At 38.5% G+C, this 25,421-nt stretch overlaps 2 protein-coding genes across 2 annotated transcripts in view; one reads left to right on the forward strand and one right to left on the reverse strand.

Moving 5' to 3' along the window:
- The first annotated feature begins 132 nt into the window (after nucleotides 1-132).
- tex9 (testis expressed 9) lies at nucleotides 133-6,412 on the forward strand. Its single transcript, XM_079662405.1, has 12 exons — nucleotides 133-221; nucleotides 1,364-1,497; nucleotides 1,589-1,652; nucleotides 1,774-1,850; nucleotides 2,025-2,070; nucleotides 2,204-2,286; nucleotides 2,380-2,543; nucleotides 2,954-3,045; nucleotides 3,546-3,719; nucleotides 3,813-3,947; nucleotides 6,063-6,197; nucleotides 6,276-6,412. The coding sequence occupies exons 1-12, from the start codon at nucleotides 165-167 to the stop codon at nucleotides 6,351-6,353; spliced, it is 1,239 nt and encodes a 412-aa protein (XP_079518531.1). The 5' UTR covers nucleotides 133-164; the 3' UTR covers nucleotides 6,354-6,412.
- LOC307027979 (uncharacterized protein) overlaps nucleotides 6,342-25,421 on the reverse strand; it is a 26,084-nt gene continuing 7,004 nt past the window's right edge. The window contains exons 9-27 of the mRNA XM_079662672.1: nucleotides 24,133-24,290; nucleotides 23,939-24,039; nucleotides 23,714-23,860; nucleotides 23,133-23,267; nucleotides 22,818-23,035; nucleotides 21,759-21,899; nucleotides 21,606-21,674; nucleotides 21,392-21,507; nucleotides 21,276-21,297; nucleotides 19,786-20,104; nucleotides 15,119-15,328; nucleotides 13,413-13,540; nucleotides 13,168-13,270; nucleotides 12,217-12,446; nucleotides 11,192-11,408; nucleotides 10,984-11,091; nucleotides 8,952-9,209; nucleotides 6,809-6,934; nucleotides 6,342-6,718 (exon numbers count right to left, since the gene is read on the reverse strand). Of these exons, the coding sequence (XP_079518798.1) occupies nucleotides 6,608-6,718; nucleotides 6,809-6,934; nucleotides 8,952-9,209; nucleotides 10,984-11,091; nucleotides 11,192-11,408; nucleotides 12,217-12,446; nucleotides 13,168-13,270; nucleotides 13,413-13,540; nucleotides 15,119-15,328; nucleotides 19,786-20,104; nucleotides 21,276-21,297; nucleotides 21,392-21,507; nucleotides 21,606-21,674; nucleotides 21,759-21,899; nucleotides 22,818-23,035; nucleotides 23,133-23,267; nucleotides 23,714-23,860; nucleotides 23,939-24,039; nucleotides 24,133-24,290 (2,917 nt within the window). The 3' untranslated portion in view covers nucleotides 6,342-6,607. The remainder of the gene's footprint in view (nucleotides 6,719-6,808; nucleotides 6,935-8,951; nucleotides 9,210-10,983; nucleotides 11,092-11,191; nucleotides 11,409-12,216; nucleotides 12,447-13,167; nucleotides 13,271-13,412; nucleotides 13,541-15,118; nucleotides 15,329-19,785; nucleotides 20,105-21,275; nucleotides 21,298-21,391; nucleotides 21,508-21,605; nucleotides 21,675-21,758; nucleotides 21,900-22,817; nucleotides 23,036-23,132; nucleotides 23,268-23,713; nucleotides 23,861-23,938; nucleotides 24,040-24,132; nucleotides 24,291-25,421) is intronic.

The following is a 25,421-nucleotide window of genomic DNA, read 5'->3' on the forward strand; positions in this document are numbered from 1 at the left end:
CTATTTAATATTTGATGAATGTCATCCTCAGAGAAAACTATTTTTTCACGAAACAAATCAATCATTATTCGCCTTTAGATGTCCTTAAAGGGTTACCGTACTGGGCGCATTGAACGAGTAGTTGCTATGCAACCAGACCCGTATCTTTTCCCTGTTTAGTGACAATGGCCGAAAGAAGTTTTGATAAAAAGCTCCGTCCATCTCAGCCTGGGGTGTCTCAGGTTTGAAACGTTAATGTATCATGTTAATGTATCCTAGGTTTTAACTTAACTGTTTGTTTGCCACCAAAAGGTTTACACCGATTTATTTATTTCCAACAGGTGTAGTTGCTCGCCAACATACATCAACACACAAGCTAACGTTACGCTACTTCCGCTAACAGTGTAATTGTTCTCCGCTAACATTATAATCATTGTACTCTAACCGATTTATTAACGTTGTGGAAGAAAAATACGTTATGAATGGCAGAAAAATACACTGAGCTAATCCCATGCAGATGTTCAAGCATCAGTTCTTACATAACCTCTGAGTACAACATATAAAGTGCAAACCCATAAACCAAATAATCTTACAGGTATTATATGTTATACAGTTTATCATAAGACAAGCCCTTTCGATCAATTACTTCAGCCTAGGTGTGCAGCCATTTTACAGTATTAATCACTTTTTATGGAGGTACCACTTCTAGTTTATGGCTTTCAGTTATATTAATAGGGAAGATCTTTGACAACTTTTCTAAAAGTGTGTGAGTGCAGGGGCTGTAAGGCAAAGATCAGTATTTATATTTGATGATTACAAAATTTGATTATGAACTATCTGCTAATACTGGAGGAGGCGTGTGGCTAGTGGGTTGTCCGTAGGTGTTCGGATCAGGGGGTCACAGGTTCAAACCCCACTGCAGTCAGCATGTCGTTGTGTCCCTGGGCAAGACACTTCACCCCAAATTGTTCCTGTGGGGATTGTCCACATTATTGAGTATGTAAGTCGCTTTGGATAAAAGCGTCTAACAAGTAACATGTAATGTACTGAGCGGGACATTTATAGTTGAAAGAAAACAGGGCTTACTTACTGTGCTTATGTACAAATAATATAACAATGTATAATGGGTTTAATTTGTAACGCACTTCATATTTGAAGTCAAATCCCCAAAAGTGCTACAAGCAGTTAGCAGTGAGCATGGAACAACATAAAACACCACACAACACGGTAGAATGAATAGTATAAAAAAAAGCAGTATCAGTCCGGCTTACAAGGTGTGAAAGTCAATTGCTAATTAATTTAGATCATCATCCAATTTTAGACCTTTGTGAAATATTGACTTAGAAAATCCATGTTACCAAGTCTGGCTCTCTGTCTTGTTTAGCCCAAGAAACGCCTGTCCTCGTGCACTAAGGCTGAGCGGTCGAAGAGGATTGAAGTAAGACCGCAGGTCAAATCTGCCTCGGGCCCAACAACAAATCACACAGATGACCTTTTGGCCAAGGAAGAACAATACAAGTAAGACCTCTTGTTCCAAAAGACATTTCGTATTTTTCTCAAGTTTTCAAGAAGCACTGATCTACATCTTTATTTATTTATTTTTCTTCAGACTCATGAATGCAGAGCTGGAAGCCAAAACAGCTGATCTAGTAAGACAGGCAGAACAACTTATGGTAAGTTATCAACATGTTCACACTAGTGTGTTGTAAAAACGACACACATTCTTTTTGTAATTTGGCTAGTGAAAACTGCCTTAAAAAATGAACCTCCCTATTGGTGTTTATCCAAATTTAGAGAGACCAGAATGAAGTTCTGTCAAAACCCTTATCTACCCTCCTGCTTTTGGACATTGAGGATGAAGAGAGGTCAAGGTAATAGATAGATCAGATCTTTGGAGGATTGGGCATGACACAATAATTACTGTTCAATTTTAAAAGGTCTAAACTTATTCCAGAGAAAGAACCTATGTAACAAAATAATAAATGTATCTATAATATATATATACCTAACTGTTTCCATGTATTTATCTATATTTTCCCTTCCAGGATACCAAAGCTAAAACAGAGAACTCTGCAGGGGCCCGGTGTAAAGGTATCGTTATAATGTTTTTCTGAAACAATTTCCCCAACACACACTAGTTTTCCATCCACCGCTACATTTTGTCAATGCTGTAGGTCTTTCTAATATGTTTTTTTTTAATTATATTTGCTATACATTTACTTAGGGGTTGACCAAAAAAAGAGTCACATCAACATCAAACAACATTTGTACTGGTCAACAAGACAAGGAGCCTCACTTGAAAACAGCGTAAGTTTGATTGTAACTGTTTGTTAAATATATTCTGCATGCATTTCCTCACAAGGACATTCAAAGTTTTCACATTGTTCACACCATTTTCAGAAACTCAAAGGCTTCTCGTGTGGATGATTTAGTTGCTGGAGAAGACTCTGCTGATTCTTTCCTGGCTAATACAATAAGTAGCATGGAGGAGAAGATGAACGACATCATGATTCATGAAAGTGTCATGGATGATTTTGATACTGCTGGAGAAAATGTAGGATCAGGTAATGTCCATCCCAACTTGTGAAAAGGAAATCCCAGTTGTATTCACTAATAGTGAATTACACAAATATTTATTTTAAAGCATGTCATTTTCTCCCTACAGGTCCGTTATAAGGTTTCAATAAGTCATTCATTAGACTGCCATTCACTCTGTGTTAGCTTTTTCGCAAATAAATATACTTAAATACAATCTCTGAATCTATTTAGCAAAATAAATGATACATTCTTACTATTTGTTTTGTTTTCTCTGCAAAGCAGAACTGTTTATTGGGGTTAATATGGCGTCTGAAAGCGTCAAGAATGTGTTCAAGACGTGTGAGATGGTTGATGTGTTTTTTAAGCATTTTTTCAAGGGGAAAAGTGAAATGGGCTCCTAAATCTGATTGTGGTGCTCTGTTTTTGTTGCGGTTAGGTGTTTCAGATGCTCAAATACGAGTTCTGAAGGCAAAACTAGGAATCATGCAAGAGGAACTGGATCAATTCTCATGTGAATATTACAAGAAGGTAATGTGTGGATAAAAAAGATGTAACTAGAACTGTAATGACCCAAGCCTATCAGCAGGGGGGGACAGAACTTCAGCTCAACATCAGTGATGAACAATCTGAATCAGAATACCTTTATTCGTCCCACAGAGGGGACATTTGCATTTGTTACAGCAAGAAAAGAGCCAAAAACGGCTTAATATTAACTAAAAAGCAAGCATGAAAAAAATATTAAAGATTAAAAAAATAAAAAAGTTCACAATTTTCTAAATATGCATCTGTAAAGGTTTTTAAGATGAAGCAGCCGGGTATATATTGCACAGTTATTAACAGTATATATCGCACATCATTTTGTAGGGGTGTTATAGCATAGTCTGTGTTGTTGTGTTTGTGGGGGGGGGTCTACCAGGGGCTGTAGGAAGGAAGGACCTGGAAATACAGATGACTTTAAATATTGACAACATTGTTCTACACTGTGTTCCTGTTGTTGTTGTTGTTAACATTAGCATCTGTTGTTGCAGGATGATGAAAATGCTAAACTTAGTGCAAGAATCAAGGAGCTTGAGGAGGATCGAGTCAGACTGCAGAAAACAGCAAACATCCAGCAGACACAGATCGAGAAGCACAGAGCGCTAGCTGAGGAGTCCAACAGAAAAGGTGAAGGTGTTCAACTGCAAGTGTCTGCTCTCCAAAAGGTCTGTAACCCATACTTTTTTAATAACGAACTACAAAATGTGACATGATCTTCCGTTACTCATGTGATCACTTCCTGGCCGTGCTATGTGCAGGAAATAGAAAATCTGAACAGATCCCAGAAACAAGCGGCGGCCGTCCACAGCAGCGTGGAGGTGCGTCTGAACAGAGCCTTGGAGGAGGGGGAGAGGCTGAAGACTCAACTCAACAAGATGAAACAGACCAGCAAGGTAATCAGATTACAGGGTAGATAACACCATTGTTTACATGTAAAACCCAGGTCAAAAAGTAGTATACTTTAGTTTATTAGAAATATAATTTAAGTACACAAAAGTGTATACAAGTATACTTTTACTTTTTGTGCTTAATTTAAAGTATGTTTAAAATGTACTTTGAAAAAGTGTAATTCAAAATAGATGTAATTTAGATCAATTTCAACGCACTAAAAAAATAACTAATATTTCTGAAATACTTAAAGTGGTATTTCAGTGTACTTGAATCTAAGTGTATTGTGAATTGCAAATAAGTACACTTTCGCTACTACGTACTAAATTGCAAATACTTATAGTGGTCATTAAGTATACTGATCAAAAGTACAATTATTTTTTAGTATTTCGTAATACACTATTTGTATGCTTTATTTAAGTAGACTTGAATTTCACTTCATTAAAAGTGTATACAAACAGTGCACTTTAATGTTAGTTCATTTTAAACTGTACTTCAGTGTACTTTGTAAGTGTTTATTTTATAACACCTGTGAATAGTGTACTTTGTTTACACCTCTGGGAAGTGTATAGGTCTGGACTATTACCATCATGTATTAATGCACAAAGACTTACTTGACAGAAGGCACTTTATGTATGTCAGGTTAAGAACAGGTTCCTAAAACACATTGGTACACCCCATTCAACATTCTATACAGGTGTGTACTTAACAAGTCAATCTACTAGGGATTCGTACATTACGAAATTACTAGGAAGCAGAACATCAAAATGACAGAATTCATTGTGCACAGAATTGGAAATTAGTACTCTTATTTTCCCATTATAGGCTCATTATTAAATCTCATTCGTTATCCGGTGAATTACATCAAGCCTATAGTCTGAATCAGTTCTTGAGGCTTCCGTGATGTCCAGTCAAATCAGTCTCGTTCAATGTTGTTTGGTAGAGGGATAACATATATCTTCTCCCTCGACTTAACCTTGACACATTTCAAGCACTTAAGTGCTTGAACTTTACTATTTTTCTGCACTAAGTTTATTTTATTATGTTGTTAAAAGGAATCTCTAAATTGAGCCCAACCAGCAAAATTGCCGCTATTTGTTTTTTGGGATTTTTCCTTTCTATCAAACTTCTATTCAGCGTTTGATCATAACAAAGTGCTTTACTTAATTTTCCAGTACTTAGAAGAGACAGGGGGCCAAACCTTTATTGCAGTAGTGTCCTGTACAATTGAAAAAGAAGGAATTAAAGGTATGGACATGTCATTTATTTCAGAAACACTTTTTGTTATATTCCATGGAATGCTCTTAACATCCCGATAGCAATGGATATCTAAAGTGCGTTGACAAAAAATCCATTAAAAAATGTCATCTGTGGAAGCCGTAGTATTGTAAAAAGCACAACCAATCATCTGAGCCGGCCCGGCTAAAGTAACTGGATGACCTACCTGCATGTCAGCCTTCCATCTGTGCTCAAACTTATCTCGTGCCCTCATTGGTCATGTGCGCGTTCTTGTGTGTTGGAGGAGGGGCTCTGTAAGGAAGTCTGAAGGAAGGGGCAGATTTTTTTCGTCTGCGTACTTTCAAATTCTAGCGCACTCGAGCTGGTTTCTCCATTCTTACCTACTTTCATACACACATAAATAAAACATGAAATTATAAAAAAAAAATACAAAAATAAGAACATATTCATAACAATTACATAGAACTTGATCTTTATTTCGAGATAAACAATATATTCCTGTTGTAGAGCTTTTTGAAAATGTTAATATTTTTAAAGGCATGTAATTATGATCGTCTTGAGATCAAAACGGATTCAACATCTTTAAAGTAAAACGATAATGCATCCTTTTAAGTATGTAAAAGATCATACTATACATGTTAAAACAGGGAGATATGCAACTGATAAACTCCATGGAACAGAAGTGAAGCATGCGTGACCCCAGGAGGGTTCTCTGTGGAGCATCTCATCAGCTGCACGCGGGACAACATGGAGGAAGATATTTGGAGATGGAAAGAGTTGATTAGGCTCTTCAGCTTCAACTGAAATTCAACATGTTTTGATTGTTTGAGACCTTTGTTTGCCGTGCTTAACTAATGTCATGTTTTTAAATATGTGACCAGGACAAGATCAGCGAGGAACATCAGAGTAAAGAACATCTCCTTGCTGAAAACAAAATGTTAAAAAAGCAGAAAGCAGAACTCATTGTGGGTTTTAAGAAACAGCTCAAGCTGATTGATATTCTCAAAAGACAGAAGGTAAGTGTCTCTAACTCACTCTGTTAACAATAGGCACCCTGTTTTCAGTTTCATCTAAATGTAACTCTTTCGATGCAGATGCATTTTGAAGCTGCCAAGCTGCTGTCATTCACCGAACAGGAGTTCATGAAAGCTCTAGACTGGGGGAAGTCATAAACACAGAGACACGCTGACGACCGAGTCTTCACTTTCAAAATGTGTCTCCTGATAATGATCACATCTAGCCACCACCTTTTCTGGAAAGCTTTTTATTCAGATCCTGTAACCCTAACCCTAATAAGACGTTTGTTTTTGTACTGAATGCTAATAAAGTTCCTTCAGGAATCCTGAACGATGAAATCACTCAATTGCTACCAAGGTAACTCTAAAAGGCCATCTCGTGTCATGGTGTGCAAGTTCAGATCAAACGTCTACTGATCGTCCTCCCAGCCGTCCTCAGAGGAGAGATCTGCCGGACGCTTTTCAAAGTTCTTTCTGAAGTCTTCATCAAAGTGCTTCAGGTCGTCTTCACGGAGCAAGCCCTGAACAAGGACACACTCATGGTCATACACTCGTTCCACCAACAGGAGATATGAATCTGTGTTATTCATGCTTCATGCTCTGCATCATACCTTCGGGAGGTATCCAAGGAGTTTTGTTGCGTGGCGTTTAAGAAGTCGCTGCCTCTCCTCTTCGATAATCTGCCGACGCAGCGCCTGCCTCTCCTCCTCAATCGCCTTTTCTTTAGCCTCCAGTTCCTTAAAGAGAGATATGAAAGTTATTATCAAATCTGACGTTACATTTAAGTATGTAAACCAATCACTGGACATAAACTCACACTGTTTCCACACACCCATGTTAATATATATATAATATGTATATCTGACCCAACTTGTATATATGTCTATTTTTATTTTCATTCATAGTTTATATGACCGAATATATGCGTATTTATATTCTTATTTTCATTTTTTGTATTATCTCTTATTTCGTCTTATTATTATCATTTGTAATCTTTGAACTTATGTTTGATTGTATTACTCTGTGTGAATCTGTCCTGTTTTTTCACCCTTACCCTGTTGCTGTACTGAATTTCCCCACGGGGATTAATAAAAGTCCATTTTATAATCTGCAATAAACCGTATTTAATTTTGTCTTCATTTACATTATTTAATTTAATTTTGACTTGCAACGATTTAAGAAAACAACGTAATCGAAATAAAATGATTATTACATTTTATTTAAAAAAATAAATATGTAATTGTTTTTTTAATTATTATTTGTATTGGTTTTTCAGTTGAATTATACTTAAAGTTCAGGGTAATCAACTGTTAAAAACATACTATTCAAATATTTTTTTTCAATAAATGGATGTTTTCAAAGTAAATGGATAATAGTTTTTAGTAATCGTGATATCAATAATTGACCCAAATAATCGTGATTATGATTTTTGCCATAATCGAGCAGCCCTAACATATCCCATATTCTATTGACATGCACAGTATATAGACTTCTTGCACTACTTTTTATTTTGTATGTTATTATATATTGTCACAAAGGTAACTTCGTCACTGTGGACTGACGGCTTCGGGCCTTGTAATATTGCACATGTGGTTTAGTTTGAAAGTGTTTCCCCTTCCGTTTTGTCTGTGGCTGTTATTGGGTTCACCTGGTGCCCTATGTTGTCTCCTCCCCCCTCACCTGTGTCTTATTGGCCTGATTAGTGTGTGTGTATTTAGGCTCGGTTTTCCCTGTCAGTGGACAGTGGACTGCTGACTGTCTTCAGGTGGACAGCAATTGAGGCTGTGAATCATGTGGCCATGATTTGAATAAATGCCCACACCGGGTTGTATTTGAACTCTCTGCCTCCTTTCTTGGTCGGGCCGCTCAACGGTCAGTCTCACATATATGTTGCATTGTGGGAGGAGCGCCGGTCAGAAGAATTTCATTGCCATTTCTACACTATAGCTTTGTGCATGTAAATGACGTAACAAAGTTGCCTTAATTAAAAAGAACAACGCAATTAATTTCATAGTTAAATTCAATACATTTCATGTAATATTATAATCGTTAAATATGGCATGATTTAATACAGTTTGTTTTATATGTTAAACCAATAAGTGTTTGTTGTTTCCTGTGGCTAGGAACTAATGTTTGTTCATGTACTGGTACTGCGTGTTTTGTTGATACACTGGACAACTCAACGTGGGTTGACGTCTTTATTTGAAGCTCTGCTGAAGTCTGTGACAAAGTTTTAATTTGACAAGGTTATACGGAAAAGGAACTTTAAAGATTAATCTCCTTTCACGAAAAGCGGCCAAGGAGGTATTTGTTTTATGTTTCCATGTGTCCTATTTTCATTCATATATGTGTAGCACAACATGCTAATATGTTTGGCTATACGTGTTATTCGTTGTTGTAGTTCTCACGGCGTAACGGAAGAGGCGAGGCTACAAGATGAAAAGTCCAAGAAATAAACGCCCGTTTTAAAGAACCGACCTGTGTCTGTCGTGCAGAGAGCTACAGTGCATATGACAATAAAACCTTTGAATCTTGAATCTTGAAGTATCGCCATAGCTGCACAGTGAAATATGAGTGTAGTGTGTTTTGCTTTGTTCCTCATATACATCTTGTACTTTCTTTCATTGTCCGTAAGATTCAAAATATAATCATGATGAAACAGCGATATGTGTACACAGTGCAGTACGAGCAGCATAACACCTGATATTAAACCAGCACTGCTTTAACTTGGATAGAACAGAGTGTGGTTCGTACCTTGTCCGCCTCATGCTGCCGTCTTCTGTCCTCTATCAGTTTCTCCACCTCCCGTTTGTGCTCGAGTTGCTTCATGCGTCGTTTCTGGGCGTTCATCTGCTCCAAACGATCGTCCTCAGCAAACTTAGCCATCATTATTTTCCTGAAGGCCTCCTCTTCGTCTTTCTCTGCCTGCCTTCGCATCTCTTTGAAGGCCATCTGCTCCTGGCAGGTCTGCTGCATCGTCAGCCTGTGGCGGATTTTCTTCTCCATGTCTTTCTATTAGATTCAAATAATTATAATATTCATTCAGTGGTGTTGGGGAATCATTTGGTTAGGTATTCAACCTTTGACATAGTTCATCATGTTCTCCTCTCACTGTCTCCTTTCTCATGGCATAGATCTAAGGCCTTGGGTATAGTTGCTATCTCTTTTAAGGAGGAGCAGCTTGGGCGCATTGTTGTTGCCAGTCTATGAAAGAGCACAAGCCGCCATGAGGTAGTTTACTGTTCAGGGATGAAGGTTCCCTGGCGCGCATTCTTTTCTATGGACGAGAGCTCTAGTTAGATTCAGGGTCCGTATTGCTTTAGTCCAGGGGTCGGCAACCTTTTTGATATGAAGTGCCATTACAAAAAGAATTGCTATCAGCGTGCCTACGATCGCGAATTATCAACGGGGGGGGGGGGGTGAGGAGCTCGACACTCGTGAACTGTCAACAGGAGGGCGGGGGAAGCAGTGTGTGGACCTGTCAGCGCAACTTACACGATGCTGAATTTAACAAACAAATGTAAATAATTGGTTTAAACGGCATAATAATAAGGACGATCGTCCGTTCTGTGATTCTCCAGAACACACACATGGCCAGTCCGCCCCTTTGTAGCATATTATTGAGATGAGAGATGAGCAGATCGCCACTGGGCTTTCAACTCAAGACACGGCCACACAAAAACTGCGGCATTTGTACAGCTCCTTTTGGGTACTGCAATCTGTGAAGTGCTTTCCTCTGTGGTGAAACGATCAGCACTGCACCATGGAGGAAAGCAGCAGAAAGTCACCTGGAGTTAAAGAGAGCGGGGCTGCGTTGCGTGCATGGCTTCCTTCTGCAGGTAACGGGGGGACGCGCTCTGGCGGCGGTCTCGTTCAGAATCCGATTTTTTTTTTTTTTTATATTTTGCACACTTATTCCACTAATTCCTAGTGTGCCACTGGTTACGGTGCCGCGTGCCACCGACCCCTGCTTTAGTCTCACTGATGAAGAATGTTGATTATTACACTCCAAACTAGTTAAAACCTCGAGCTACAGTCAGGGTTCATATATTTTTTTACCAATGATTTTCCATGACCTTTACCTAATTTTCCATGACCAAAAAAATTACTCTTTCTCAGCGGTACAACTGAAAATGGTTTCTTTTAACATGGAACAGGAAAATAAGGTCTGAAACATGTTGTGGCTATCTAAAACAAATCAAATAGTAGGCTTACTAGCTTCTACACGCTAAAGCAACTAAAATCTCTCACCAGCAAAATACCTCGTCAGTGAAATGCCATTTTACGTTTCATTACTATACGATACAGTATTTATTATCATTATAGTATTACTATTTTGGCGATTAGCTAAAATATAAATTATATTTGATGCAACTTTAGTTACATTTCCATGACTTTTCCAGGGCCTGGAATTAGCATTTTGAATTTCCATGACTTTTCCAGGTTTTTAATGACCGTAGGAACCCTGTACAGAAAGAGTTCTTCAGAATTGGTTTGGCAACCGCTGTGTCAACTCGTGACACACCACCTGTCTTTCTCCGGCCGTAACTCCAAATAAACCGTCAGTGTTTGTCATCAAAGCTCCAACTCTCCTCGTGTCTCTCTGAGTCCTGACTCCATTGCTTCAGAAGTATCCCCCACAAGTGGAGCTTTTAAATTCATAGCCCTCTGTGTGTCTCTGTACATCTCTTTTCTCATGGTGGTTTTATTTTTTCATTAACAAAACAATCGTTTGATAACTAGCATGAATGTGTAACATGAGAGAAAGTAAAGCGAAGATACTTACTATTTCTTTCTGCCTGTGAGCCTCTTCTTGTTCTTCTGAATGAAGTTCCTCACGGACTCGTTCCATCTCCTCTTGCTGCTGCCTTTTCGCCTCCATTTTCTCAGACAGCTAGGGAACAGAGAGGAGTGCCAGATATACAGTTATGTGTCGTTGAATGAAAATCTAAAAAGTATTGGGATTTCAAAAACATAGTTGTCTAAATGATTACGATTTTATGAAAATGCTCCTTGGCTTCTTCTCTCTCTCTGATCTTGGCCATCTTGCTCTCCTCCATGTGCTCCTGCTGGCTCGCAAACTCCACGATGCGCCTGTTCTCCGCCTCCATCCTCTCTCGCTCCATGCGTCTCCACTCCGCCTGGTGCTTCTTGAAGTCTTCGATGTGCTGCTGAGTGGCTCTGACCTTCTCCAGCTTCAGCTGCCTCTCCCTTCAGGAGAACGACATCATTTAAAAAAAAACCTCACACTACCAAAGGCTTATCTCCTTCTTGGAGAAGAAACGGAAGTTAGTAGAAACTCTATGTTAAATGCATCCTGCAGTATTTTGAGTCAAGGACAGATACAGATATTGAACTGGTAATCAGAATCAGAAACAGGTTTATTGCCAGGTAGGTTCACACATACGAGGAATTTGACTTGATGTCATGGTGCAGACATCAAATATAAAACAAACAATCTTTAAGGACACCGTAATAAAATACAGTTAAATAGCAATAAGATAAAGCAGTCATTTACATGGAAGTAGAATGCTATGAATGAATTATAGGATATCAAATATGAAATATGAAATAAGAATATGTGCAGTAAGCAGTGTGAACATTGTGTGCATTAATGTAATGCATATAGAGACTACGTTGTGGCTGAGGTAAGTTTCAGTGGGGGGGCCGGGCCTTGTTTAAGAGGCCGGTAGCAGAGGGGAAGAAACTGTTCAGATGGCGAGAGGTTTTGGTCCTGATGGAGCGCAGACTCCTGCCAGAGGGGAGGGGGGTGAACAGTTTGTGTCCAGGGTGGGAGGGGTCGGCCACTATCTTCCCTGCCCCCCCCCCCCCCCCCCCCCCCCGTTTTAAGTCACTTAAATCACATGTTCTTTACTCAGTATAAACATGGCCAACTCAAACCCATGGAATATGTATTTCTAGGTAATATCAAATCCCTTCATTGTTGGGTTAATCTAGAAAATGTCTACTTTTTTTACAATTCTCTTAAATGCTGTAAATATTGCGCTGAAGGACTCACATCTGATCCTCATCGTAAATCTTTCTGACGATCTCATCCACCAGGAGCTTCTCTCTGAGGAACTCCTCGTACGCCTCTTGTCTCTTGCGCTCCTTCTCCATGAGCTGCAGCTCCAGCTCTCTCTGATACTCTACCGTTTCCTCCAGACGTTTCTGCTCCAGCTTCAGCTTCTCAGCGGCCAATCGCTCAAGTTCACTCTTCATCTTGCGTCCTAAATCTGCCACCTCGCGCTAATTCAAAGAAAAGACTTAAACTGAGGACAATATTCTGTGTTTTTGTGAAGTTAATAGCTCCTTGTTACTAGCTCCTTGTTACTAGCTCCTTGTTACTAGCTCCTTGTTAATATCTCCTTGTTACTAGCTCCTTGTTACTAGCTCCTTGTTACTAGCTCCTTGTTACTAGCTCCTTGTTAATATCTCCTTGTTACTAGCTCCTTGTTACTTGCTCCTTGTTACTAGCTCCTTGTTACTAGCTCCTTTTTAATATCTCCTTGTTACTAGCTCCTTGTTACTAGCTCCTTGTTACTAGCTCCTTGTTACTAGCTCCTTGTTAATATCTCCTTGTTACTAGCTCCTTGTTACTAGCTCCTTGTTACTAGCTCCTTGTTACTAGCTCCTTGTTAATATATCCTTGTTACTAGCTCCTTGTTAGGAGAAATAAGGATATGTTTCACTCCTAACTGACCAAAAGTGAATATCAATGCACCTTAAATATGGGACCTAATGCAAAAAGGTAATTAAGCCTCTTTTAAACAAATGTACTTCATAAACAGTCCCTTCAGTATGTTCTTAATTAGATAATACTGGATCTCTATCCGTTAGCTGCAAAGAAAAATCTAGTTATTTAAAATGAAATATTTTAAGAAAATAATTAATCTTTTACAACCAGTGGTTCAGACTCAGGTTATATTGTTGGAAGTAGCTGATTGAAATGAATGCAGACGGTGCTGACCATCGTCTCAAGCCTCATAGCTTCATGCTCTGCAATCTGCGCCGCTCTCTCTTTATTCAGATAGGCAGACTTCAGCTTCGACTCCAGCTCTCGAAGCTCCATGCTGAAAAGTATTCAAACCGACTTGATCATAGGTACTGAAGAGACCAAAGCAGAGAAAGACAACACAACAGCAAGAAAGCATTTGCATTTTGAGCCGGATTATAAAGTGAGTCCAGGTTATGGAGCATGTGTAGTAGGTGTACCTGTTCTCTTTAATATGCTGCCTCAGTTTCTCTTCTCTTTGGGTCTCACAGTCGATGCGGGCCAGCTCTTTAGCCAACCTCTCCTCTTGTTCTAGTTGTTGTTTTCTGGTTGCTCTCTGCTCCTCTGCCTACAAGTCAAAGATAGTTATGATTATAAACATCTGAGTTTAGGTAAGTTACAGTACTGTGTATCATTACATGTTTAACTGCTGATAACCAATAAGACAGACATTTACCATGGATCAAATTAGATCATTGTTCCTTAAAACCGGTTCCTCATGTTACCCACTAAATGGTTTTTACCTTCACCTGAAACTGGTTTGCCATTTGGTGATTTTTTTCAGCAAAATAAAAGGGGCCGCTCAATTTGAAGATTTGTTTATTTATATTATCTTGTATATTTGGTGTGTGTTGTTTTTTTACAATAGCATGAAGTGAACTGCAACTTATTGTGAAATACTGTATAATGGCTCCCCTAGAAAGCTTTTTAGGACTAACGGTCAAAAGAGTGTCTTTCCTGCTCTTTGACAAGAGATGGGAGTTTAAGGGAAAACAGTACAACTGATGCTGTGTATAAAAACTATCATATAATCGTAAGAGGGCCGAACAAATATTTGCTTAAGTGAGAGAGGCTTATTGATTTTATAATGGCACAAGAGTAAGAATAAGGTATACATATGGTCTTGTATTCTTAAACGTATTCCTCTGTGATCAGGATCAATGTATTTGTATGTTATTTTATGTATTGAGTGTTCCATACAACTTATTTTTACAAAGCCATCTCCTTGTTTATTTTGTTGAAGCAGCTTTTAGCTTCTATGCTCCGCAGACCAAACTTCCTAAGTATCTGAAGTCTGCCCCAAACCGGGGTTCTTTAAAATAAAGGCTGAGAAACTTTCTCTGTATGCTGATTTTCCAGAGACCATCTGACTAGGTGTTATCATAGTTGGTGATATTGGTGATGTTTTGAATGTTGTTAATGATGTCAGGACTTATATCCTAAATGTTGCTGTATTATTGTTGTATTATTGTTGTATTGTTTTAAGTGTCGGACCCCAGGAAGAGTAGCTTTTGTCGAGAGCAAAAGCTAATGGGGATCCTTAATAAACATAAACTTGCTGCATTATCTGTATTTACAATGTCAATTTTCTAACTATCCTTTCATGAGTTGTCTTTTTCTTCAATTCATTTTTTTTTTTATTATTATGTTTTTAGCACTTTGAATCCTGTGTAGGTTTACACGTATGAGGAATTTGACTTGGTGTGTGGTGCATACACACAAGTAAAGCAAGAATTAAAAACACAGGTAGAGAACTAGATTTTTTTTTAAATAATACAAAATATAGTAAAATATAGCAGTATTTACATTGCAATGGAATGGAATAAAAGGGAATAAAATATGGAATAAAAATCGGTAGTGATAAAAAAATAAAGAAAACAGATATTGTTGTACATTGTGTGCATTAATGTAATGTAATGCGTAATGCATGTTTAAACTAACCTTAACCTTTGTTTATCCCTCTTGTTCATGGGGTGACACGGTGTAGAGATGGGACAATGGTAAAGGATGTATATTCACAAAAACATGTGTAAATTATTTGTTTTGTGTAGGGAAAATTTGATGCAAGTGATATCAAAATAATGCAGCGGAGACAGGGTGCCCTGCCGAGCCGACCCACAATGCCTTAGTGAGGAGAACCACTTACCTGGATGAGAGCGGCCTCCACTTGTCTGTCCCTCAGCTCCTCCTTCACCTGCCTCAATAGCCTCTTCCTCTCGAAGCTGTCCTCGTGCCGCAGCCCGGCCTGCTGCTGCCGCTCTCTGTCCGCGCGCCCGGCCTCCTCCTGCCGGAGCTGCTCCTGGTTCTGCCTCTGAGACATCAGCCTCTGCTGCTGGCTGTACGCCCGGTTACGACTCTGTTCCATTGGAAAAGACACGTAAGAAAACACTGAATAAACTCAACAGGTGCTGCGTCAACAGGTTGATGTTAGCTGCTCTGCTTGTAGCAGTTAAGCTAAAGGTAAGTTTAACTTCGGTTCAGCAGAAAGTTTACCATGTTTGAGGTGCTTTTCGTCGATATCCTCCTTTACGACTAAGTTAATATTAACTCTTTAATTCGTAAACAATTATTAATTTATTAAATTGAAGTTCATATTGATGCCGTTGTTATCCTGACGAGACGCTAAATTTTCTCGGTGTTGTTTGGCATCTGGTTGTCCTAGGAACGCCGTGTCGCCGTAAACTCGGCCAATCAAAATGAGCTTGAACCATGACGTCACCTGCCGGTAAAATCAAAATCTCTTCTTCACTTCACAGCTTCATGTTTACCAGATTCATTTTAAACGTAGCCTGCTGTTTGACTAGGCTATCTATAATGTACGAATGCATGTATGAAGCAGGGGCGGATCTAGACAAATATTCATGGGGTGGCCAGAGGGTGGCAGGAGAATTTCAGGGGTGGCATCCCCTGGCAGAAGTATATGCTGATTTAATCGTAGTCATATCCATCAATGTTAACTTGGAAAGCCACAATATTGATATTTTAACTCAATAACATTTGGTGAGATTATTGTGGCACATCAGTAAAGCCTTAAATATAAATATATAAGGTGGCACACGTCATTTAATGAATTTTAACTGAATGAGTTGGTTTAACTCTTAGACCAGCAGGGGTACCAAATATGCAGACTGCTGCAATAAATACATTAATTAACTGTCTCATCGATGTGTGTCTGTATGAATATGATAATATTAACAATCATATCATTCCTATCAGCTTTCAATCACTGTTATGATTCACATCTTCACTGTTATTATTAAATAAACTATATTTTTTGGAGGAGTTAATGATGAACGTTCCTCAAGATGCTTGCTCACCCTCCTTCACATTTGAAAGACCAGTAATTATATCATAATTCAAAAGAATCAAAGGAACAGTTCAGCGCCCCACAACTTCACTGCAAACAGTTACAACCTTGACTTTACATCAGAAAGAACAAACATTAAAGAAATGACTAACTGCATCAGTTAGGGTTAAAAAACGTGTATTCAGCTAAAACATAAACATCGCTGAAGTTATGATCCAGTGGAAAGTCCGTTCTCAGGACTTGAAACTGTTTTTTGGGGGCAGACCCCCACAAAGAACAAACATATATTTACACATGTAAGGTCATCTTCTTAAACAGTTTATTATTCTCATCGACTCATCCGTGAGCAGAGCATCAAGTTGGAATGCCTATAACAGCTGAATGTGGCGATTTCCATCTTGTTCAGCAAAACGCCTCACAAACTTATTAAGATTTAAAGCTATGGTGCGTTTTGATTCAATGCTGAGTACAGCCAAACTTGACAGGCTCTTCTCTGTCATAGTAGACCGCAAACAGTTGCGGCGCCAGAGTATTTTTGTTGGGTAATCTATGGTAGGGCTAACCCATACAGTGGGGGGGCTCAAGTCAGTATTTGTGTTGGGTAATCTGTGGTAGGGCTAACCCATACAGTGGTGGGGCTCAAGTCAGTATTTGTGTTGGGTAATCTATGGTAGGGCTAACCCATACAGTGGTGGGGCTCAAGTCAGTATTTGCAATGTAATTACATACACGCTCCCATTGACAGTGAAACGCCACGCGTGAGGTTTAGATTATTTCCCTGTCTCAATCCAAATTGAACTGTATGAAATAAAAAGGCACATTTGTCTTGTAGTAAATAAAAGGGCGACCTGGAACCAATCATGCAATTTCCCCACAAGTGAAAGAGTTGACATGCTGAAAACCCAACCCCTGCAGGGGACCCCTCCCCCAGGAGATTTTTTGAAATACTAACATAAAACACACATTCTGGTGCTCTCTTGAGAAGAAAAATAAATAAATATATATTACTACACAACGTATTTAAAAAAATGAATGCCATTTTAGTTTTTTGTTACTTTGTTCTGAAAGCTGAACCTGCTGCTCCTCACAGAGAGAAGAGGGAAGGGGCTGTGTGAATGACTTTACTTTGTGGATAAGGGGAGAGCCCCCATTGTTCTGTGTGTCAAAATGAAAGACAGCCCACACACCTATCAATCATCAAACCGTGGGGTCTTATAGTTGTATCGATGTATATCGATATGTACTACAGCAAAAGTATTCTCCGTCGGGACTTCCTGCAACAACACCACGCCGTTATCTTGATTCTGATTGGCCAGAAGACATTATCAAAGATGTTCTATTGAGAAGACGATCACTACGTGACAAAAGTTTTCAAAACCGTTTCTCTTCGGTATTTCCAGACAAGTGGCTACTGAAATCAATCTTACTAACGGCTGTCTGTGCAATTTATTCTGCGCGAGTTGGCGGACTTTATTTTGCTTACTTTAACATCATTTTTCATGGTGGGACTAAGCCATACCTCATTCCTTCTGTCTACTTGTATCCGAAATGCTTCTCGTTTTGCGCTGTCCTCCCGTTCAAATGAAATCGCCGCCAATCATATTTCCAAGCTCGCGCCAGGGGGGGGAGGGGTTACAAGGCTCGCGTCTTGTGCTGCATTCACTTGCACTCGGACATTAGAGATTTTCTCTCATAAATGTCCGATGAGCCACAACTTTTCTTTCAAAACAAAGCTGCCAAATGGGGTGGCAGCTGGGGTGGCAAGGCATTTTTCTGAGGTGGCAGCTGCCACCCCGTAGAACCGCCACTGTCAAACGTTATCAATTGTCAACAACTAGTAAATGTTTTTGATTTGTTATAGCATTTTTTGTATTTGCATGCAATGAAATGAAATGCATGTACTGAATATTTTTTTGTGAAAAACTGGAACAAAGAAATGTATCATATTTCCCGATAATGTTCGAAAAATAATCTTGTATTTTCAATTTTCAAATGGAGTGATAACGATCAATTCATGAACATTTTATGTAATGTACTCAATTTGTGATGTGTTTTACAGAATTTCATCTTCAATTCTGTTGCCATTTTGAGAAAGCAAATGTGTGCAAGTCACTCTTTTAGTCTTTACTTAAATGTAAATGTTTAAATGTGTTTCATTAATTATCATTCATTTTAAATATAATGAGCTTTATTAGCAGTGCACTTTGAATCTAGCAGTGAAATTCTTTATCTCTTTTATTGCTCAATAAGGGGGGGGAAACATGTCCTTTACATCAGTGATGCATCAGAGCAACATTCAGATAAATAACACTCAAAGCGTCAGACTTTTTGTATTAAAACTGTATTTACAAGAACAGGGAAGCATTAAACCAAACCCAGGGGTTTTAGCTCTCTCGGTGAACACAATATATTCAAACAAATGTCAAAAACTCTGGAATACATTTACAGTGCCATCATAAACAAAGATGCATTTACAGACGTCCTCTACAGATTCTGTATATACAAGTGAAAACCCTTTTTAAAAACCTATGAAATAACTTGAAATATTGAGTCAAAGTGAACAGGTTATCCAGAGGTACAGGGACTTTTCTTTTTAAAACTGTTGCTGCAAAATACAATGAATCCTCCATCAACAGGCAGCTGTAACATAAAAGTGTCATCCTGAGTACCTCCACAACAAGCAACATGTTCACCTTTCTTTCACAAGCCGGCACATTCACATCATTTAAAAGTAAGACAACAAATTAATGGTATTCACATATTATTCTGCTCAATCCTCACACAGTTGTGGTTACTTTTTCACACTATACCCCCTACCATTTCTTAATTATCTGATATATTTCCAACATTATTTTTCTAAGGGAATAACATCTCAAGCTAGACATTTCTATACATGTCCGATATATTTCTTAAAAACAATTGTCTGACTGTTGACACACGTTTCTCTGTCCAGAAAAAGGCATTCAAACATTTTAGTATTTATTATTTTGATGGGAAGACAGAATTGAAATTGTATGAATAAATCCCCAGAAACAACTTGAGCATCTGCCACTGAGTGAGTTTCACAATCAGTTGTCATCTGACAATTTAGTCCTTTTTCTCGACCAAGCAAACCATAAATGATCTTAACTGTCCTTAAAAAGGTGAGCCACAATCATCAACGTTAATGATGTTAAGAATGACAATACTTTATTATATGGCTTTTAGGACAACAAAGAAGACTTTAATTATTGTATTTTTCTTTTCAAAAAATACTAAAATACTCAACATCCTTTTAGGAAATGGTATTTTAACAGAAGATCTATTGATATTTTCGTTGTTGGATTGGACTTTGCTTAACACATGAACTTAGAGGGGAATGGTGGAAGATACCAGCAGCAAAGCACCATTTTTTTTTTCTTCATATTTTTCTATATTAATGAAAACAATGCCAAGGTCTGACTGATGGACTCTTAATGAAATACCTAGTTATACATGTGCATGGTGTTCGTTGTAGAGGTTCATTCTGATTTGGTTGGTTGTTCCCTCGTCTCATGCTCAGGGAGCTGCTCACTTTCTTTCAGGCTCTCAGAGTTACACACTGACTCTGATGCACAAGAAGACGATACAGCGGGCAGCAACAAGTGTCCTTCAGAGGAACCTTCAACCACACTGATTTCTGTGGAAGCCTTTTCGCTATCACCTGCTGGTACAATCGGCTCTGGTCTATCCACAGTGGCGAAAGGCAGACTTTCAACCACTTTCAAGTCCATTTCCTTTGGTGTTGAAACGGGCACCGTCGTCAACAGATAGAACGATTTTGCTGGCTGCCTCAAGAAGAGATGGCTGCAGGAAAGGAAGAGGACATCATTTTAAAAGCATCCTTTAGATTTACATGCAGCAATATGCTATCGTCACTTTTTAAGCAAAACACACTGCAAACAAAACGTATGAAATAGCGGTAGTGAAAATGTGTTAGCAAGCAATCTATCATTATTAAAACCAAAGAGGTTCCAATGATGTAAAGGGCTGTAACCTACACATATTTCCATTATTGTTAATCTGTCAAAGCACAGGTGATGTCTTTAAGGGTCTTTTTTTGACAGTCCAAAACCCAAAGATATCCACCTTAATAAGTCACATTATTAAACTGAGAAAAGCAAGAAATATTCATTTTTGAGAGGCTAAAAACTGCATATTCTGCCATTTTTGCTTTAAAAAAATCTTAAACAATTATAGTAATAGTTGGTGAATATATTTTTCTGTTTATTGACTTTGGAACCTCTTTGTGTTGTTGAAGAAATGTGTCTTTATACCAATAATTGACTGGCTATTAGTCCATCAAGCATCACTACCTGCTGGAAATATTGTTTCAAATTAAACAATTTATTGGCTGTATAAAAACAAGTTTTGTTAACCAAACATTTGGACTACCTATGCTGTAAAATGTATTATCTCTTCGATTTACACACGGCATCTATTGCACGTCTGTCCGTCCTGGGAGAGGGATCCCTCCTCTGTTGCTCTCCCTGAGGTTTCTCCCATTTTTCCCTTTAAACTCTGGGTTTTCTCTGGAAGTTTTTCCTTGTACGATGTGAGGGTCTAAGGACAGAGGGTGTCGTATTGTCATACTGATATTCTGTACAAACTGTGAAGTCCACTGAGACAAATGTAAACATTTGTGATATTGGGCTATATAGATAAACATTGATTGATTGATTGATTGATTGAATCACAGATAAAAAGCAGAAGAGCTTCATATGGTTAGTGAAAAGACAGGAAACAATGTTGTAAAACAAAGCACTTCTAGTTCTGGACTTTCCCTTCAATCAGACCACACAACATGTGATTTACAGAGCAGATTTGTAGCAAAAGCAGAAGAAAACATGCAATTTAATTCCAGCGGGTTTTAGATTTTAGTAAATGTTATTTGGTCTTCGACATTTGTTGTGTTATGATTAATAGATTAGAGATAATCGAACAACAAGATGTAAAGTGGGTAGTAGTTTCTACTCACACTCGACCTTTGGCTTTGATATCTGCTGGGTTAAAAACAAAGGACAACCTTTCAAGAAATGTGTCACACTACACACGAGCCATGAGTCAGGCGTTATAGGTGAAAAGAAAACGTACCCTTTTCCTGAATGACTTTGCATATGTGATTTGGTTTGTCAGTTAAATGTCTGGTCATCAGGTCACCGCCTGTTGCGTCCATGAGGAGGTCGCAGTTCAGACAGACCAGGGTTATTCTGGGGAATAAACAAACCGTATGTGATGTCTAATTTCAAACAGAAAACACTCTGTATTTAATGTTGAATGCAGAACAGACTTTATGAAGCGTATTTACTTTGAAGCCGATGAAGCCTTCTTGTGATTCATTTTCAAGAATCTGTTTTTGGTTATGGTACTATGAAATCTAACAATGAGGAAAGACAAACATGTTAAACGATTAATCAGATAAAAACACTGAGTTAAACGTAAGGTAACGTTTTTCTCTCACCTTATCATATGATTCCCAATGGCGACTTTGCAACTCGTCCGATATTTGCACGCACCGCAATTTGAAATCATTGGGAAATGAGAAAAGAAGTGGTCCACTTGTGTGTTGCACTCGATGCACGTGAATTGTCCTCCATCGATTCTGAAATTTGGGTATTAAAAAAAAGAGAGAACAAAACACCAATATATTCAAGCATGGATGAGACAATCCAGATTTTAAGACACTGACAACTACTAGCATAGCTGTTAGGATCTCACAGTGGGTTTATTGAAGCAGATGAACAAAGTAATTTACTTTGTTATTTATGAGAGGTGTGCAGGTTCTCTAAATTCTTCAGCTACATCTTTTATCTTGTGATCTTATGGGTAATTATGTGACTTAAGATGGCATATTGTTTTTGATTACTGAGCGCAATTAGCCAAATATCCCACTCATTAGTTTAAGAAAAAGGAATAATCGCTATACTCTATATTATTTTTAGCCAGCCTAATGATAACTGTCAGGAAAATTAATAAAAAAGGTCATTAGCTCCTTTGTGTGTTCCTATGCTTTAATAACACCTATTAATCTGCTTCCACCCACCAGGAGGTGGGGCCCTAAATTTGTGTTCAGGGTGGGGGTGGGGGTGGGGGGGGGCATTAATGATTAAGATGGACATGTTAAAGATTACAATTTTATTGGGAAGGGATGGTAGTGCTAAAACGTTCTTATAATGTTTAAATTGTTGCTAATATAGGGATGTCATAATAAAATAATTAAAAAGTTGATATCAATTTTAAAGGTACACACATTATAAGACCCTGTCTCTAACTCCCTGTACTCGTATTGAGAGAAATATATCTGACAAAAGACAAAACACACTATACACAAAAAATAGATTTAACCGATAGCATTTTTATCATTATTGAGATTATATTTATTTAAATTCTCAATTGAGATAAAATCAATATCATAAATGATTTAAGCCACGCTAATCATGCGGTCAATATAAATATTTTTCAGTCTGTTGAAGCAAAGAATCCTGTTAAAGATGTGGTTCTTGCTGTGTGTGAAGTTCACCTGATGTTCCTGAGCGACAGATTGTGTTTGTTGGACTGGAGATCTTTCTTCTTGCTCGCCTTGGCTTTTCCTGCAGAGACGTTTGACTTGGACTTGGATCCACTGACAGCAGGCTTGGTTTTTGGGTTGAAACCTTCTGGGGTGACAACAAGGCTGGATGGATCAGTGCAGCTGTTCAGCGTTGGAGCCTTTCCTGTGAGGGACGCTCGGATGGTCACCTGAAAGAAAAACACAATGCACATTCAAATTCAATTGTATAATTTTATAATTTTAAGAATAGTAAACAGATCTTAAATAAATGTTGTATGGTCACACCTTGGTTCCTGGAGGAAGACCTTCCAGAGCTTTGGGTTTTTTAAAGGTTTTGTGGACGTTATTCTTGTGATCCAGTTTCTCCCTGTATGTGAGAAAATTCAGTCTGCATTTTCCACAGCGATGGATCTTTTTTCTCTGAGAAATAAAGAAAGTAAAGAAAAACATGATTAAGCGGTGCGACTACAGGCTAATTGCTGAGATTTTTTATTTGGAATCACTTAAACAATATTGGGAGTAAGAAATGAACTTCTTTGTTATTAATATAGTAGAAATGAATTTAGTTTGGTTCCAACTCTTCCATATTCATTGCTCCTCTAGGTGAAGAGAAACAGGTTTTCCTTTCAGCCTTTTATTTATTACGTTACGGTGTAAGGCAGACAACCAAATCAATCCAACCGAGGAGATGAAGCCAATACAAACCAAGAGCGACTTCCAACTCCTGCAAAAATACTTTTACAATCTTAAGAATTCGCAATAAACACATTGCTGTGTCAGCTATAACTCAAAATCTGTGTTTCAAAATGATACTTTAGATAGGCTTTACAATTTTTTTATCAGACTACATTAAAGGAGTGTCTCACCTGATGTTTCATGTAGTGTTGCATGTAAAGAGGACCACTTCTAAGAACTTTGAGACAGAAAGGACAGAGCAGGTCTTTGGTGTTATCATGGACACTTCGGAAATGTGTCTCCACGTCTGAGAAGAAAGACGACCTGTAATCGCAGACCTGTGAGGGAGTAAAGCATAGTGTGAATATTCTCTAACATTCAACTTCAAATCACATCCCGGTAATAAAGTGACATACGCTGCAGATGTAAGGCATTTCCCCGGGCTTGTGGTTGTCCTTCATGTGTTCCAGGAGAACCTGCTCCGACTCAAACGCCAGCTCACATATCTTGCAATTTGCTAGAAAAAATTAAAGGAAAGAAAAAGAACATTACAAATGGCTACATTTGAGCAGATTGATCAGATTAAGCTGTATAGATATTTATGTCATACTAGAGGATTCGATGGAGCTGTGAGCGCTCTCGATGTGGCACTGCAGCTGGAACGGAGTCATGTACTGCCGGTAGCAATGCTGGCAGGTGGTGTAGCTTTCCCAGCTCTCACTGTTCTGCTTCTCCAGCTCCAAGTGGTGCTTCATGTGGTTCATGAACCTGAGAGACAGGGTAAACACACACTGAGTATTAAAGGTCCCCTATTATACTGTTTTTTCCTCAATATATTATAGGTCTCAGATACAAAACATGTCTCTGAAGTGTTTGGCTCCAAATACCCAACAGATCATTGCAGCATCCCATAATCCCCTCTGTTTCAGCCCCGTTTCAAAAGAGCTGATTCTCTGTCTGTTACTTTAGATGAAAATAAGGAGCCACTCCCCTCTGAGAGATATCTGGTTAAAAAGAACACAATGCTGCTCTACGAGGCGATTCAGGTGATAAGGTGGGGGGAGGGGTTACCTTGGTTGCTGATTGGCTAATGGTTACACAAGCCAAAAAATCGTTATGACATCATAAAGTGTCCTAAATCTGATCAGCTCATTTTCAGACAGGTTTGTATATAAATGGATCAGGACAAAAAGCGAGAGAATATTTTTTCCTGAAACTTTCAGAATCTCTTTACACAGAGGGGACACATGATTATGTATCAGTGATGCAAACACAGGTATGGTGAAAAAAGAGAGAACTATTCGAAGCAGAAAAAAAACTGCGTAATATACCATCTGACAATGACAGATTTTTCTTTTGGGATATTTTACAAATCACTCCCCTTTCAAACTCTATTCTTGTTATTTTTAACAACTTTTTTTTGTTACTGTCATATAGTATTTTATACCTGTTAATAATTGAGTCTCTAATGTCTCATTAATAACTATAATGATCATATCAAGGTGTGCCTTAACCTCACTGAGCTGAGGTTATTTGAGCCTCTCAGGAGAGAGCTCTCTTCCACCTGGTTGTAGAAAAGCTCTTTAAATTCGTTAGCATAGCTAGCTAACCAGATGCTAATAACAACAGATCGCCACTGCGCTTAAAACTAAAGACACAGCCTCGCAAACACTGCGGCATGTGTACGGCTCCTTATGGGTACTGCAATATTTGAAGAGCTGGAGCAGCGTTCCGATGCTCCGTTACACCTTCCAGACGAGACATAACCACGTGAAGACCTATGGTGAAGACACGTTACGCTCGTGTTGTGTTCAATGAACCTGTCCTTGGCCAGGAAAAACAGGCACTCGCTTGTTTAATTATTTTGCGATCTAGATTTCTTCTTCTTTTTTGAAGTGA

This window comes from Notothenia rossii (assembly GCF_949606895.1).
Source record: "Notothenia rossii genome assembly, chromosome: 2".
Lineage (NCBI taxonomy): Eukaryota > Metazoa > Chordata > Actinopteri > Perciformes > Nototheniidae > Notothenia > Notothenia rossii.